The 18,311-nt window shown below is 37.0% G+C and overlaps 1 protein-coding gene across 1 annotated transcript in view; it reads right to left on the bottom strand.

The window, feature by feature from the left end:
* HS2ST1 (heparan sulfate 2-O-sulfotransferase 1) overlaps positions 1-18,094 on the bottom strand; it is a 79,565-nt gene extending 61,471 nt beyond the window's left edge. The window contains exon 1 of the mRNA XM_010006743.1: positions 18,064-18,094. Within this exon, the coding sequence (XP_010005045.1) occupies positions 18,064-18,094 (31 nt within the window). The remainder of the gene's footprint in view (positions 1-18,063) is intronic.
* Positions 18,095-18,311: the final 217 nt, after the last annotated feature.

Raw genomic sequence — 18,311 nt, 5'->3', positions numbered from 1 at the left:
CACTATGTGCTTACAATGGTGGAAACAAGTACAGGATGGTTGGAGACATATCCTGCGCCTCATGCCACAGCCAGGAATACTATCCTGGGTCTTGAGAAGCAAATTTTGTGGAGACACGGTACTCCAGAGAGAATTGGTCAGACAATGGGACTCATTTCAAAAACAGTCTTGTCACTGACTGGGCTAAAGAACATGGTATTGAATGGATCTACCATATCCCATACTATGCACAAGCCTCAGGGAAAGTGGAAAGGTACAATGGTTTGTTGAAGGCTACCCTGAAGGCAATGGGTGGTGGAACTTTCAAAAACTGGGACAAGAATTTGGCAAAGGCCACCTGGTTAGTTAATACCAGGGGATCCATCAATCGGGCTGGTCCTGCCCAGTCAGACCTTTTGCATACTGCAAATGGGGATAAAGTCCCTGTGGTATGTGAAAGAAACCTGCTGGGTAAAAGTGTTTGGGTCTATCCTGCTTCAGGCAAAGGAAAACCTGTCAGGGGTATTGCTTTTGCTCAGGGACCTGGACACTAAAAAATGTTCATTATTTAATATGCAAAGTAATGTTACAATGTTGAGATCATACAGTTTCAGTTAGCATTGAACTAATACTGTCCTCCCTAAGTGAAAGTGCTATGAAACCACCCAGTGACACAATGAACATAAGAACAGCACAATGGCAACAGGGAAAGGGAAGGAATAGCCAATTTGCTGTCTAGCTCCCCTCATTTCAGTAAATCTGTACCTTCCTTGCTTCTATAATTTCAGTGCAACAATACATCTGCTTAGTGTTTTATATTCTCTTGATAACACCACTTTCTGCGAGAGTTTATATAAACACCAGAGTGCATCATCCTGAATTCATTTTTGTTCCCAACCATTTCTGACATTATTAACCAACTGGCTTTCCTGTGCATTGTATAAGAACAAACATTTCTGATATTTAAAGTTTTTGAAACTTCAAACTGTGTGTTTTATAATGGTTTGTTTGTTTCATCTGAGGCCCATTTTCTGGCATAAAATTCACAATAGTAGGATTTAAAAACATGGTCCATGCAGACATGTCCACAGTTAATTTTTGTGTTGGTTTAACGTTAAATTTATGTTATGCGGTTTCCAAAATACAAAAATCTGTTCAGAGACTGTAAATTTTCCAGGCTCAGTTTAGGCCTACTGGGCTCTTACTCTTCCCTAAAAGCCAAGCTTGCACAGCTTGACATCCTTCAGTTGTCTATCCTCACCCTGTAGATTGTTATGTCTAAAAATACAGTAATTCTATTATTGCAAATACATAAGAGTTTGCAATTCTATTACTGCAAATACATAGAGCACCATAAATTTGAATGGCCAAACTTAATTAGCTTGAGATGGTATTTGTTACTCTCAAATAATTCATTCTTCATTCCACAGAGAGATTATGAACAGTGCCATGGTCTGAAGCAATAGGCTTAATACAGCAGAGGTGAAACAACATGTGAGGCTGGAAAGTACCTAAAATTCTACACTGCTATTCTGACCTTCTGTTCTTCATTTGCAGAACCAGACTTCAAAAAAGTCACACCACAAGCCTTTGTGCATGTTTTCTTAGCAATTTTGCCCCCTTTTTTTTCAGTGAAAAGCTCTCTCATTAATGCTAAGTCCTGTATTTTTTAAACTTACCATATTTTTACAGTAGCAGCAAGGCCTTTGTCCTGGTTTGAGCCAGGATGAAGCCAATTTTTCTTTTTACTGATTTTTTTTTCCTTCAGTGAGCTTTCTTGTAACTAGCAACAGTGTGTTCTGCTAGGCTGATAAGACAGTGGAGTGTTTTTCTAACTACTGAGGCTTCAAGGCTGCACCTGCACTCTGCCGGCTCAGACACTATGGGGAGATCTGTGACCCCCCTGTGGGAGGCTGAGTTAGATGGACAACAAAATTGGCCAAAGATATTCCATTCCATATATCTACGTAAGCTCAAAGGAAGGTCAGAGATCACAGAAGACAACTTCCTTCCTTCTTTTTTCTCCCCTTCTCTTCCGTCCATGGCCGGTGTCCGGGGAGGACTCTGTTCATCCATCATCGTCGATCCTCAGGCTTGATCTCTCGTGACCCCCATAACTCTCTGCTTTCTCCAGCAACAGCTTCGGGATTCCTCGGGACTCTTCCCAGTTCAGGGAAGTGCTGTGGGAGTTGCTGGGGTGGGGGGAGGCGAGAGGCTTTTTTCCACACCTGAATCTTTTTGTATATAATTGTATATATTTTCTTGTATCATTCATTAGTGTTTTAATTAAAGCTGTGTAGTTTAGTTTTCAATCCAGCCAAGTCTCTCTCTTTTTCTCTCTCTCCTTCCCTACCTGGGTTGGGGGGGGGGGGATCGAGAGCATTGTTGTCGGACCTGAGTCAAACTGTGACAGCCTTGCAACAACAGCCAACACAGTTATTGTGGGAAATAATTAATACGCAACAGCCTTTAAAATCATCATCTGGCAAAGGGGGTAGGAGAGAAGGAAAAACTGTCTTGTCCCTTGATCTGAGGGAAATTATAAGTTTTCTTGTACTTATCACTAATTGAGAAACCTAAACTTGCACTTTAAGAAGAGCGCTGATTAGCTGGCCTGTGCTAAGTGGAGCACCAGGCCAAAGAGAAAAAACAAAAATCTGTATCCATATAAGGGTTACTCAACATCTCTTACCTTCCATTACTTTATTCTGGAGCAAGGTGGTGGTCTGTTATCCATTCACACAGATTATTCATTTGCAACATCTCAGAAATTATTTTTAGAGAAGTCCCTCACTGACTGTTCCACTAATTCCAGTAACAGAAATACTGCAGCAAGTTTTCCACTTTAACAGTGGGGCCATATATTGTCATTAGAGAAGGAACACTGTCAAAATATTACCAATTTCAACTCTGGTTTCAGATCAATATAGCAAGTTTTCAAGGAAGGAGTAAGACTACATTTCATCTTTGCAGATGAGGGGGGAATAAAAAATAAGAAACAGAAAAATCAATACAGAAGAGGTGGTTTTCCAGAATGTTATGAAATGTTATCATCTTACAAGCAATTTTACATGTCTTTTCAGTTACCAGCATCATTTACAGTATGCTGTTCTCCTTAGCTGATTTTATTTAACTTACTGCTGAGTAAGTGGTGTTCAGGCTCCTCACAGGAAGAAACCATGGAAGTGTCAAGGCAGGTTAAATTCTGGAAATCACCAGTGAGGTTTCAAGGCTGACAGACTAGTGCTCATTTAAAGAGCAGAATAATAAGCATAACATACTTCTCCATATACACATTAAACATAGGAAGGTCTTTAACAGCATGATTTCATTATGAGGCACTGCACAGAAATTATATACTGTCCCTGAAACAGTTATCAATCTTCTAAATATACATTCTCTTCTCTGACACATTAGATTAATGAGCTTAATTCCAATTAATCTAAAAATATTTCAGGAAATTCTCTAACCCCAACTATAAAGATTCTCTCAGCACTAAGATGAGTGCAGGACTCCAAAGAAAGAAATTGCTCTATATTCTGTGCAATGCTCAATGGAATAAATGGCAAAGAAAGAAGACGTGTAAACCTCTATTAATATCTTCAGGCCAACACATAGCATGAACTCACTAATGCTTAAATCTACACCACAAGCACAATACTTCAGAATCATGCAAGTGTGCTGTGGAACAAACACCTGAGCAGAAAGAGAGAAACCAGGTTCCTATCTTCAGGAGAGGCTGAAGCAGTCCACGAAAATGTAGTGGCTCATGCAAACCTAACTCATGTGAATTTACACAGGATAAGGGAGACTAAGCAGCCTCCCGTCAAGTGACACAAGGATACCAATATGGTTTTCTATCCATAATATCAGTTCTCAAATTTGTGTGAAGAAATGCCAAGAATAAACTTGAGTGTAAACACAAAAAGTGGCATTTTGTACATACAAAAGTTTATAATGTCGCATAACCCACAATACACCTGTGGATCAAAAAGACAGTATCATTTCTGTATTAGAGTGGTCCCTATGGATATTTTTAAAACTACTTTCAATCTGAGATACCAAGTCTTTTTCATTTCTCCCCCCCCCCCATCATATAAACCAAGCAGCAGTATCCTTGAGACTCCATAGATAGGTGGAGCAGAGGCAAGAAGTGTTACGGAATGTTTCCATGCTTGATGGCCATTAGTACTCACCTTCTCCAATCCCTTTACCTCTGGTATTGCTATGAATCATCACAAGACCCTCGGAGCCCCAACCTTCCCCCTGCTTCATGTATGGACTCTTTAAAATACGTGGGAAAATCACTTTCCCCAACAAGCTCTGTTTTATGTGATTGTTACTCCATGTTACAAAGCTGCACTTTATAGTCTGTAGAAGTTGTTCTTTTCAGTCAGTGGTTCACAAATTGACCTGTAAAACGGCAAAAACCTTAATAAAAAATGTTATTAATTCTAACATTGTAGCCAAGGCTCACAGAGCATAAAAGGGAAAATTTCCACAAAACACACAAGCCAGGAAAGCCAAATGCACTTTGTTCCATCCACTGGTTAGATGACTTGAGGAGAAAGATCTTAAATTTTCATTAAAAAATGCCATTCCAGCATTTGTCATTAGTAAGTGTTCTTTTTGGATGTTTACTTTAAAAAAACCCAAACAACACACACCACTACCTCCCCTCACCAAAAAAATAACAAACAAACAAACAAAAAAACCAACCAAAAAACCAACACACCCAATAGTTACTTGTATGTCAAAACGGAGGTTTGCTCTTTATCAACCAATCATGAAAGATGTCACTTCATAATTTTATTTAAAATACTATAAAATAAAATGTAATAGTCCCAAGACTACCTCCATAATTGTTCATATGTGAGCTTACCATATAAAATCCTGAAGTACATTGAAATCTGATCAAAGCAACTCCTTTATTAAAAAAAAATAAATCCAAACCACTCTAAACTCATCTGAAATAAACCTGCAGATAACACAAACAAAAAAATGCAAAAAAAAAATTTAGAATGCTAAGCACCCAGTTAACACTCTTAACTACTACCCTATATAAAATTGGTTCTGGTTCCAACTTGGAAACACAACTATTGCATTTAACTAGCATTCTTTGATGCTTACTGGAGAATACAGTGACAGAATGCTTAACAAGTACTTTAGTGCAACTTGGGAAGATTGCTTTAGATCATACTATCTTTTATTAACAAAAAAAAGGAACATAAGCATAACTAATTTTCACATTTATAAAATCAGTACTGCTGTCAAGGCAGCACAGTACAATAAAACAATAGCACTAAAATGTGTAATTATTGTTGTAAGCGCTACCATAGTTTGGAAAAGTGCCAACTGTTACTTGTTTTCTAAAGAAATTTATAGAGAAAACCAGCCACTCTTATCCAAGAATTCTTCTCGCAACTAACTCACATGCTCTTTAACATATGCTAACAGCTCTTGAATGATACACCTCCAAAAAACCTTGAATTTGGTAATCATTTAAGTCTCATACTTTTCAAGGAATGCTGGGATATTTTTACCTCATTTTGAACTTGCATTTAGATAAAATGGGAAGCAGCGATAAACTGAAGAAAATCCTCAAATCATTAAGTTCTTTCTGTCTACAAACTGCCTAAAATAAGGATGCTTTGCTCAGAAACCAAACACTCACAACCTGTATGAGGGTCTCCCTGGGTCAAAACAAGGATGAATACACAACCCATTGCATAAACTATGTTCCCATATCCCGTCTTGTCCAGCTTGCAGTTCCTTAAAATCTTGTCACCACAAAATGCTGTATACTAAATACCACAGAAAAATTATGAAGGATGCTACTGAGATTACACAAGACAACATGTTTAGGCAGGCTCAAAATCAATGCATTTCCGATTCTTGTATATGACAGGGTTTTTAGCTCCACGGATTCCCTGTAACAAAGGTTTTGAACAAATGAAAAAGAACAATCCTTTTTTAGGATTTTATGTTTGTATTTAGTTAACCCTTGTCAGTTGGTAAAGCTTTAAACTATGCTGTAGTTCTACCTGATACGTATTTGTGGGATCCAGTCATGTTTCTATAGAGAAAGCAAATATTCTTGCCAATTTAGGTCACTACTTAACTGTGGAACCTGAAAGAGCAAAGGTTGAAGGATTAATAAAAGTTGTGGAGAGTCTGTAGATACATGATTCTAGCAAAGGCAGAAAACCACACAATTCCATCGGGGCAGAAAACCCATCCAAATGGGTTTTCTCCTGAGTATCTGACAGGATTTTCATATAGGTTTCTCTTGCATATTAGTTATTTCAAGAGTCCCATGTCATGTTTTATTTATATGCACATACTTAATTACACTGGATACAGTAAAACAGATGTAGAAACAACCGCAGTATTTAATGTTCCTGCTGCTATACGAATACCTGACAGATTTTGCTGGTTAAGTGTCATGTTGTCAGACATTTTCTAGGCTTTTGCATGCTTAAAAAACACAATTTAAATGCTGTTTTTATTTCCATATTGTTTTAAGTTGATATAAAAATGAGAAGAAGCAAGTCTAAAAAGTTTACCTTGTTTTCCAACATTAATTCTTAAAAACTAGTATTTAAATCTCAGTTAACACTTAAAACCTTTTCTCCTCTTCTCCAGCAAAACAAGTATTTTGTATGTAAATTTTATGGTACCACTTTAAGAAATTTAAGATCATTACATCCCATTATCTATCACAAAACAATATGTGCTTTTAACTGCAACCTTGACAAGACTCCACCAGTCAAAAAGCACGCATATTTAAAACTTACACATAATCACCACTAATGCTCCTAAAAAATATAAAAATGGTCATTCAGTTTCTAAGGGCTTTTTTCTATGGCATAGAACAAGGAAAAAAAAATAAAGCTCTTTCAGTATCTTCATTCCTCCTTCATTTGTATGCTTTTTCTTTACACTTCATATGTGCATAGCTTACTATCAATTTATCTTCCCCAATTATTATCTTAAGACTACCTTGCCACCTGCACTATTAAATCACATGTAAGTAGGCACATAAAAACCACTAGAAACAATGCTTTGCCTTGCTCCAGTGACCACAAATATTTAGAAAAAAGCTCCCACAAATGTTTAGAAAAATGATCCCACAAATATGTTAGCAAGACCATGTTTTTCAGAGCATGGTTTGGAAAGCACAGACAGGAAAACCAGAAGAGGACACAAATGTTTTAATGTTTGATTTATCATTTCTTTCCTCTAAACTGCCACCTCAGTTTTATGTTGGTTTTTCACATCAGAAAGGAGGTTTTAATAGCACTGTCATTTGTAAACGACAAAGCAATATGAATCAGAAGCAAGTATATTTTCAGACTGTTAAGACAGAATGAAGCCAGCATTGAAAATAAGTGTACTCCTCAATAATCTCTGCCTTTTTGTTGGGATCTGACAGACTGTGGATAGCTCTCACATGCCGAAGTTCCACTGATTCTCACAGATACACTTTCTACTCCTCATTTCCCCTCTTCAAAAGTTCATCTTTAACATTCTCCTCTAAGCTAGATCACGCACTCACAAGACAAATTTGCCTTTAGGTCAAATGCATTTAACATGCCTCATGAGTAACTACAAAGCCTGACAAATATCCTCTACTAATTTTTTCTGGGTTGAACGAAGGGGTGGCCGTCCTTCCCTGTCCAGAAGCAAACATATGCCATCTCTACAGCTGAAGGCCCAAAGTATTCAACTAAACTGAAACAGAGTGCTTTAACTTCATGCCCCATGCTCTGATCTCTGTTGGTGGAGTTGAACAGACCTCTGGTTACCACCCTGGCTAGCAATGGGGCGACATTCCCACGGGAGTGCTGCGTATACTTCTGAATAGCATTTTATGTGTCCGCTGCTAACTTTGACAGCTCATCTGCTGGGTCTTGTGACTTCTTGAGCCCTCTTACTTCATTAACCACGCCAAAATCTCTAGTCAAAATTCAAAACTTTGGAATACATATTGTTCCAACTAAAGTCCATGGAAAAAATGTTTGTAGCCCAAGTTACTTTGGTCACCAAATAGTTTTGAAAATAAAATTCAGGTTTCAATCAGACATAACAGGCTATGAACACTGCTGTGTTTAAACATAAGCTTAAAGAGGTATTTCTGGTCATCCAGCCTTTTCTTTTGGCTTAGAAAGCATGTCTGTGAGACAGTTCAAAGACTAGAGTAAGTACTACTAGCCTACCAGAAAGGGATTCCAGTGCTTGCCACAGCAGAAAACACCTGGACTACTGCATACACATTAAACACACAGAGGATAAGCCCAAATTTGGAAGTATAAATCAAGCACTAATGCCAGAAACGTTATACTTTTTTTCTTTTTACACTTTGATCAAACAAAAACATGATGTACATTCTTGTTGATGATAACTTTAAACCTTAAACACAGAAGCTGCTGCAACTTTAGTCTTCTCTCAAACCAACAGAAGCTGCACAAGTAGCACATTAGGATTAACAGCCTCAGGAACAAAGGGAGAGAAGCGCATTAGTAATAAAAAAATTAAAATTGCTTTAGTAGAAGTAGGAAGACAGTAAAATACAATTCCTAGTAAAATATCATACTTCAAACGGACATTTTGTAGACAAGAATATTCTCCAAAAATCAAATCACAGAAGTGCTAGGGTTGGAAGGGACCTTAGAGGATCTTCTAGTACCAACGCCCCTGCATGCATGAGCTCCTCACCTCTCAAGCCTGTCAAGGTCCTTCTGATGGTATCCCTTCCCTCCATCATGTTGATAGATACATCTAGTATTGAAGTGCTATCTTTGTTAGTTAAATGGAGTTCAAAAGCATACTCAATCCAATCCAAATTTACACACTTTGAAGTCATCAGATTGGACAAGAAGATCTAATCGCTTCATCACAAGACAGCAAACTATTTATTAGGTACTTATCTTCAAAAGATTGCTTTGTTGGCAGCATCACCAACATTAATACAAAATAGTTAATTTGCCTAAAAACCTATTAAAACACGATTATTCTCAGATAAGCACAAGGGCTTTGTAAGCTTCTTCTGTCTGGCTTTTTAAAAAACATAAGTAAAAAATAAGAAGGGCAAACTGTAAGACATTCAATATTCCCAAAGACACTAACTTGATTAAGGGAAAGCATTTTAGAGCTATGGTCATCCCAGTACAGTTCATTGGATAATGTATCAAGAATAGTGTGCAATTACTGATAATTTGAAAGGAAAATATTTTTTCTCATTTTTAAGAGAGCACACTGCTAAAGCTTTACTGACGAATGAGAAAATCAGATGTTAGGACTTTGTTTCCAAAAACATGGATTCTTATCCAAGAGATTCTGTGTAGTCAGCACAAAAACACATCTTCAGAAAGTGACCAAAGGGTGTTTGTAAAGATCTTGTGCTCAAGAGCATTTTTGTCAGCAGACAAGGTGTAGTATTTCTGTCCTTATCCTTTGGTATTACAGTAATACTTTTACCACAATAGAAGGACATGTCTAGACTCAACTTTTCTAAAAACGAATCCCCATTTTTTTAAGGAATAAAAATATTTGAAATTAGATCTTGCAAAAAGTTATTTTCTCCTCATCAGTCGTTCAAATGCTAAAGGAGTCAAAATCACAGATTATTTTCTTGCGCTTTGGAGATGCTTTTCAGTCTATTTAATGTGTCAGAATAAGATTCCATCATTTTCACATCCTACTTTTTTTACTTCATTCCCTTTTTCTCTGTATTTGTATATCCTTCTCAGAACCAGAGGAATCCTTTGCTCAGAATGAATGATCAGAATCAACTCAAATGTAATACAATCAATGGCTGATTAATGTTTTGTATATTAAAACCCAATGCTGCAAGACTTCCTTCAAAGCTCCCACAGAATCAGTATAAAGAAGCGCAAATATTTCAAAGAAAACACAGATATGCTGTTTATGTAATCTTTCTGAATACCTTCAACAACAACATCTAGAAAAGATGATAATGGAAATGCTGAAAATGGGATACACAGGGAAAATATTCAGGAGGGGAAAAAAAAAAAATTAAAAAAAAATTAGCTGGATTTACCCTCTCCACTTTACAGAAAGTGAAAGAAACAAGCATAATCTATGTTCAGTTGCTTTTGTATCTCTTAAGTCCCTTCATGTCCTAGCAGCCTTTTTGTACCTTTTTCAAAGCAAAATGAAATATTACTGCTTTTCAGTCTGTTGACAAATAAAGATCAATTCTATATTACAACATTGGGATATATATATATATAATGCAGTAAGCAATATATATATATATAATATTTATAATAATGAGATACATTATAAATGTATACATTCCTTACTCTTCCTTTTTATGTATTTTAAAATGTATATTAAAAACAGAAGAATAAAATAAGACCTTTTGAGAGAAAAACCATTACAGAAGTAAATGGGAAAGATAAACATTTTAATCTAACACCCATTTTATCTAAGAACCCATCCCCACACTCTTTACAATTTTACAGCAATTACATACAAGGTTTGCATAAACACTTCAAAATCATCAAAAGTTGTTTTATCAAAACAGCACTTAAGTTTTACATATGTTTCAACACAAATTACTGTTCAGAATTAAACAGCAAGTTGATGAAAAAAGGATGTCAGCTGTCATTTTAAATTCTAACGAAATACAGAGAGAGAACGGATGTAAAGGAACGCAAAGACTGGGCCAAAGTGATGGATAGCTTCTTTCCAAATACTTTGTGTAATTTAATTATCTTATTAATTCCCTGACTGTCCTAGACTCCTAGCTACTCATGATGAATTTTATCACTACCAGAAAGCTTGAATAATAATTATTATAGCAGTAATATTATTGGAACTATGTTGACATAAGGATATTACAAAGTAAGGACAACAATAATACACTCAGTACTAGAGACATTTAAAAGACATGCACATGTCACTGGGCTTTCTGCAGACCCATTTGAAACAATACCTCTATGGTAAAAATATGCTCTAAATTTATAGCCATAAAAAGCTAAATGAGAGGAATAAATTAATTTGGAACATACAGACACTCAATAAGAAGCCAGACCCTGACACTCAAGGGCACATCCCGCAATTACACTGATGGCCTGATAGTCAGCATTTTCCTACCACAAAAAAACACACAGATGTGCAACATAAATGCTTCTGCAAGTATTGAGAATTTATACTGTTAGTGAAGAGCCTGGGCATATCCACTATAATACATAAGCGGTATTTTTAATACAGGCAATTACTGATAGGAATGCCAAGTTCTCCAAACCCAAAAGGTTAAGTGGAGATGAGTTGGGGCATGAATAAAGAACCAATTGACTCAGCTCCAGGAAGGAAAGAGGGTGACTTCCCTCTCCTACGTGAATTTAGACTTCCCTGAATACTGCCTTTCTCAAGATGCTGGGCTTTGAACACAACAACTTCACAGGGCCCTAAGTTTTCAGGGGAGTGGGCAAATCCAAATAATTGATGGGGTTAAGGATGACATGAAGCTAAGGGTTTGAGTAAGACATTGCCTTCCCCTCATCGATAGCTAGTAGGACAGATTGCACAGTTAACAGTCCGTACATATTTATGAAAGACTTCAGCCAGCTGGCCAAATTTCAGATGCCTCTCTCAACACTGGACTCCTTTCACTCAGTCATTTATCTTTTCTTTCTGGTTCAAAAAATAATGCAAATACACGTAACAGTTCAGCTATTTTTTCACAGCATGGCACTTTCATTATGTTTTCTTGGCTAGTATTTTGGCTATATAAACAGATAAATAGCACCACATTTCAAGCCAAGCACTTACCACTATTTTAATACTGCTTTGACAGGGTTTAAATGCACTTAAGTGACAAAAACTAGAGACTGCACACAACTACACAAAAAAAGGCTGTCTTTTGACTCAATTAAGTGATAATACATGGAGGATTCCGTATGCAAAAGCCAACTATTTTCTAAAGAGGAGAAGGAATTTGAGGGAAGACATTAATTATTGTAATTCCTCCTTTTCCTTCTGCACTCAGCACTGGTGAGACTGCACCTTGAATCCTGTGTTCAGTTTTGGGCCTCTGACTACAAGGATATTGAGGTGCTGGAGCATGTCCAGAGAAGAGGAGCAGACATATAGATGTGGTGCTGAAAGACATGGTTTAGTGGTAGTGCTGGATTAACAGTCAGACTCCATGATCTTAAAGGTCTTTTCCAACCAAAACCATTTTATTATTCTATGATTGTTAGAAGACAAGACAAATCTGGACAGAATAAGTCTAACAGTGAGTGACTGATGGTGGCCAGCCAGTAGATACAGAAATTACTCGTTCATGAACTGTTCAAATATCCCTTCAGCAGCCAGAGGCAATACAAAGCTGTGCACAAAAAAACCAAACCAAACAAACAAAAAAGAATCCAGGAGTAAATGTCAGATTTCTGATTTAAAAAAATAAAAATCTTAAGAATTATTTCACTTCAGATGTACATCATAAACTAGAAAGTTTAACCTGCTACACTAACTACAAAGTTTAAATAGTTTAGCAAGGGTTGTTTGGGGCTTTTTTTTTTTAATACATACAGATTTTATACGTGTTTATATACATATACACTATACAAAATTCAAGATCAGTCAATTTTAATTTGCTGGAGTATTTGAGGGTCTCTGGTTATGTTAGGGTTTTGTTGTGTTTTAAACCCATTCCTTTGATAACAATCTCCAATCAGAAGAAAAAAACCCAGCAACTTCCAGTTATTCAATTCCAAAAGCATACTGCAGACATGAAAATTGTAGTTACTTTCTCCATGATGAGAAGCAGAAAACAGACAAGGAAAATAAAAGGAGCATTGGAATAACATTATACCATAATGTCATTGTTTTATTTGCTTTATCACAGAGTAAATAAAGGCATTAAAAGTAGCTTTTGTTGACTTTCAGTAGCGCTACCACTTGTCCTTTCACAGTGCTAAACACTTCACTGAAACCTGCTAGGTATTTCATTATTGAAATAATCTAATCTCCTTTCCTTTGTAGAAAAACAATTATATGAAAGAACAGGACCTAAAACTCCTTTAAAGACTTCCTCCTGACTTTCTCAGCCTTAGACTAATTCCCTATCTCATAGCAACCATTACCAAATGTTACTACATGAATTCACAAAGATTATTATAATGGTGCTTGCCGTTCTTTGGCTGTCCCAACAAGCCATTTCTGTCCTAAACAGCTGATTGTAGTCATGACTCTTTTCCAGGATTTCCCTGTAGAATGGTACTGTAAGTCCTTGTGCTCTTCCACTTAAATTACGTAAGACACACACTGGCCCAAACGTGAACTTTTCCAGCAAAGAATCCAGAAAGATGCAACGCTAAAGCTGGTGACCACCCCATCCACCACAGTCTGTGGTTGAGTGACAGGAGGTGTACACTTCATCTGACTTCTTAATCCTGTTTCCATCTCTCAGAATTGCCCTCAAAATATCTCTAACAAAAATATCCCTTTGCCAGACAACTCTTCAGAGCAGCACCTGCTGCCAGAAGCAAAGGCACAAGTCTCAACACATCGCTGGTTCTCAAATCTATTTCACTAAAAGCATGAGGCCTGCAAACTAGGTCCAATATTCAAGTTTCTCATGTGCAGCCTTCCAGAGAAGGAAAAATGTTTAAAAGTTGTTCCTCTTATTTCCACTGTTAAAAACAAACTAACATGTTGGAGCGCCAGCAAAAATGGGTGAGATCAAGCCTTAGTGCCCATTAGCAAGACTGAACTGTCTTGGTATATGCTTGGGAACATCAACAGTTCTGTGCTAGTCAGAATCCAGACATTACCAATTTCATAGCAAATGCAACAGCAGCAGCTAAAACACAATTAAAAATTATAAATAAATATAAAATCACAAACAATAACATAATAAATAAGTTCAAATCCTACAATTTCTCCATTTCACACTTTTCAATGGGAAGTACAAGCACAGTTTAAAATTTCTTCTGTAAGTGTCTGGAATGACTGGGGGCATGAAAAAGGGGGAACTAAATGAGGTACACAAGAAAACAGCTTCTGAAAGAATGTCTCGGGCTACTCAGTGGAAAATAATAACTATTAGGCAACAGAGCTATATTTAAAAGAAATGCTAGCAAATTATTTGCATAGCTGTGTACACCCAGAATGGCCAACAATCACAAACTACTCTTTATAAATTAAGTTCAAACATAAACAATACACTAAGAAACCATGCTGTATTATGAAGGACAACTTACATTTTCTGAGGTATTTTCCAAACACATACAGCTGGCAGGCCTACAGACAGAGGGTTTTGGTTTTTTTCCAAATGAAGAAAACATAAAATGCATATTATTTCAACATCCCCCCAAAAAAGCAAAACCTCTCATATTTCAAGAAAGTATAAGACTTAATCATTGGGAAGTTAAACCATTTAACTTCAAAGAACAACAGTTTGTTAGGTACTTGCCCAGTGCTTAAAAGAACACTTGCCCTGCAAGGGCCACAATTGTTAGGAAACTTCCTTTAAAATATTAATAATAAAATAATCTGGCAATCATTTAATCATCAGTTAAGGTTTCCTCCCTGGATTTAGGAAAAGAGCCTTTCAAATTATTCACAGATTTTCAAACAAACAAACAAAAAGTAAAATATTAAGAATTTATTTCAAATGACAGAATTTAAGGTGCTGAATTAACAGATATAAGCCAGAAGTTTATCACTTAACAGAAGAAATACTCCCACAATACAGCTAATCATTGTTTTATCATGATCTGAACAACCAATAATCGAAAACAGTAATAAAGTTGTTCAATCCTTACTTTCCCTATTATGGTATATTATGTTACTCAGACACGGACTATTTTAAAAATCCAATGTGTAAGTATCACTAAACAGCTAGAAAGCAGCAGTATTACTTCATTTCTACCCCTAACACTTCCCCATCTGCTATCCTGACCTTCTCTGATCGATCCTGCAGATTCCTGCTTGAATGAGGCACTCTCTTCCCTACCCCGCTGTCTAACCTTGAAGTGCTTCCAGTACTTGCTACTGTAGAATAACATCAATTTAACAGAACTAACACATACATACTTCCCACCTCTCTTTCTCTACACCAATGCATTACAAAATTCTGGGGAGGGAAGAGGTGGCTGGATTACTTCCAGCTGGATCACTTTTTTGTTTGAAAAACATGAACACTAATGGCAGTGCAGGAGATGGCACGGCACATGTTCAGTGCCTGCTCAATTTAAACCAGAGGCAGAGCTGCACCCACCTACCTTCTGAAAAACAAAGAGGATGGTCAGACATTATTTCTGTTCCAGAAATACCACTGCAAACCTCAACATTTGATGATCACATGTACTATTCTCTATTAGGGCTGTGCATTCCTAGAGCTAATGGGCAAGTACATACACCAGGCTTAAATAAAACCAATTAAGTTTTCACTGGCAACTTGACAGCTTAGTCTGGAGAGAATGCCAATTTAGCTGCCCTTACATGCAAACTTGAAAAGAATATGAAAGATTAATAGCTGTATGTACAAATCTCACCAAAAAAGTACTTGAAACTGGGCTCTCCTTCTGATCTCACCACTAACAAACTATTTGTAAAGAGATTTATTAAGTCCAACAGCTGCAGAGAACTTACAATGAGTATTTGGATTTATGTTTTTCCTTCACATGATAAAGAAACTCACAGGTTTACAAATACCTTTTAAAATTATATTAAGATCATAATAATCTCATCACAGAGGAAAAAAAAAACAAACACCAAAAAACATCAGCCTTTGTAATGGCTTCTTCTATCTCCAGTACTTCTATCTCCAGTACTGCTCAACTTAAAAAAGAAAACTTTGCTAGGTTGACTGAGTTCTACCTTTATAGAGGCTTACAGGAACAAAGAGGTTGCCATTCTTTTTTCACCCAGAAACATGTTCCAATTTCATGCTATCGGCAAGATATTTTAAAATGTTAAAACTGAAATTGACCCCCTCCCAATTGTTCAGGACAAAAACAAGAGTTGCTCAAATATGAAGAAATTTGATAAAACACCATCAGAAAGTATGACAGAATTGCTGGTAAGATTGTGGAATTACTTTATTTGCTATCAAACATGAAGTCATTCAGTTTTCATAGTCATAGGCTAATTCTTACAGTTATTTTCCAAGATGACAATTTATCATCTGACATATCAACACAAACCATAACATAGTTTTAAAAAAAAAAACAGTACCCGAACAATGTGCAATGTCACTTCTAACATAAAGTGATGACTGAAACATAACTAAAAGATCAAAAGAACTACTTTGTTGTTATCATCAAATCATACTATCATTACCTTTTCACTCACAAACACACTCACACCATTCTTTAGGGGAGAAGGGAGAAAGATTGGAATTTAAGTGCCTTACAAAACAAATTAGTTCATTCCATATTAGAGCTCAGTGATACCACCAAATTATATCAGAAATATCACCAACCATGATGGTAAAAAAGTTCTGTAGTGAAATCTTAACATTTGCTCCTCATAAAACACACACCCAACACATAGAAAGGGAGACATTCAGACAGCTTGAATCTTTTTAACAAAGCATAGTCTCATATTAAAAAAACAGAATCGGAGTTCAAAGTAAGTTGTTCACAAATCAAATCCTTCCATTATGCTTTTAACAAATTTTACAACAGTATTCCCTTCTCCTTCAGAAATAAAATCAGCAGAACACAGTAATCAGATTCCTGTCCCAAAGTCCTATGAGCTGTGTATTTTAATCCTCTAAATATGTAACTTGATCATGCCTATTGCATATGTATTTAGGAGGAAAAGGATGTTTTACCAGCAAGATTCTTTATTCTCACATGCATTATGTTAATCTCTTCATGCCAGGAGTAGATTTCCCAGAAGTAAAATACACTTTCAGCAACAAAGGCACTGAAGCCACTGGTACCAACTGACCACTTTAAAACACAGATACATAATTTCACAAAAGCCTGAGCTCTATCTCAACACCTGCTTGAATTATCTTCCAATTTAATTCATTTTCTTCTTCAAATTTTTGCTTACAGTTATTGAGACCATGCAAAAATTATGCCACGATAACTGATAAAAACTTCCAGTTGAAAAATACGCAGAGTAAGAGCATCCTGCAATTCAAGTACCTGACCACTGCCATTTCCAGTGTCCTAATCTCTAATAACCAGTTCAGAGACAGCAAAATGGAAAAGAAATGGTGAGAAGTAAAATCCCAATGGCATTCATACAGCTCAACATCAAGTTACGCTGACTCTGGCTCTGTCAGAAGCTCACAGTTAAACTTTCCACATCACTCAAAGTCCATTTCTACTTTTAACACCAGTACAAACACAGCATGTGCACTTTTCTTCCTACAAGCTTGTACTGATCATAGCATAAATATTTTAGTACAGTCAAATAACATAAGAAAACAAATAAAAAATGTTTGTAAACCAGCCACTACACTTGGATACACCAGACATCTCAGTGTTCTGTTTTTACAGCTCCTAGGCCCCACAGAATACATTCAGAATGCTATTTTTTTCACATCCTTGAGACGCTTAATTTAGAGACGTAAAACATAGACAAGTTCTGCAGCCAAACGTACAACAAACTAGTAAGATGTTACCTACCAGGCAGATATTGCTCAAAAAAAGCTCTTTTTAAGGCAAAAAACCCAAAAGAAATGTTACACAAGAGCTTTCGAGTTCATCATTATTCTGTTTAACTACAGCTCAGTGACAGTCTAGCGTATCGCTAACTACACTCAGCAAACTGCAGAACACAAGATCTCCCATTCAGCGACAGAAAAATTACCAATTTGTGATTAAGGAAAACGCCTTTAGGTTTTTATTATTTTTTCCTTTTTTCACACTGCTTTCCTTTACAATGCCAAGCCTCAGCAGAACGTCTGAGGTAGAAATTAAACGTGAAGAAGACGGTAATTGGTTGCAGCAGCAGAACGAGACTCGCTCTGCTCTCCCTTCCCGGCGCCTGCCAGCAGGCACGAGCAGGCCACCACCGCTCCCAATGGCTCAGAACACCGCTGCTCTTTGAAGAAAACCCATTTAGACACGCTACGGAAATATTTACCTTTCCCACACCGATTTTTCCGAGGTCTCATGCTCTCGCAGAACACACATACCAATGAACTCAAAGGCCAAGGCTGCAGCCTCCTCTGCTGTTGACAGCCCCTCCTGCAGAGCCCCCAGACCACATTGACCGGGTCCTTTACCGTTTCGGGCACGTCAATACCAGGAGCCACACAGGAAAAGTAGCCGGCAGTGTGTGACTCCCGGCCCAGCGGGGCACCCGGGCGGGGTGAGCCCGGTGCCCGCCCT

Source organism: Chaetura pelagica, unplaced genomic scaffold (genome assembly GCF_000747805.2).
Source record: "Chaetura pelagica isolate M959 unplaced genomic scaffold, ChaPel_1.0 scaffold69, whole genome shotgun sequence".
Classification (NCBI taxonomy): domain Eukaryota; kingdom Metazoa; phylum Chordata; class Aves; order Apodiformes; family Apodidae; genus Chaetura; species Chaetura pelagica.
Note: the sequence above shows the minus strand (reverse complement) of the source record. Positions and strands in the feature narration are given on the sequence as shown.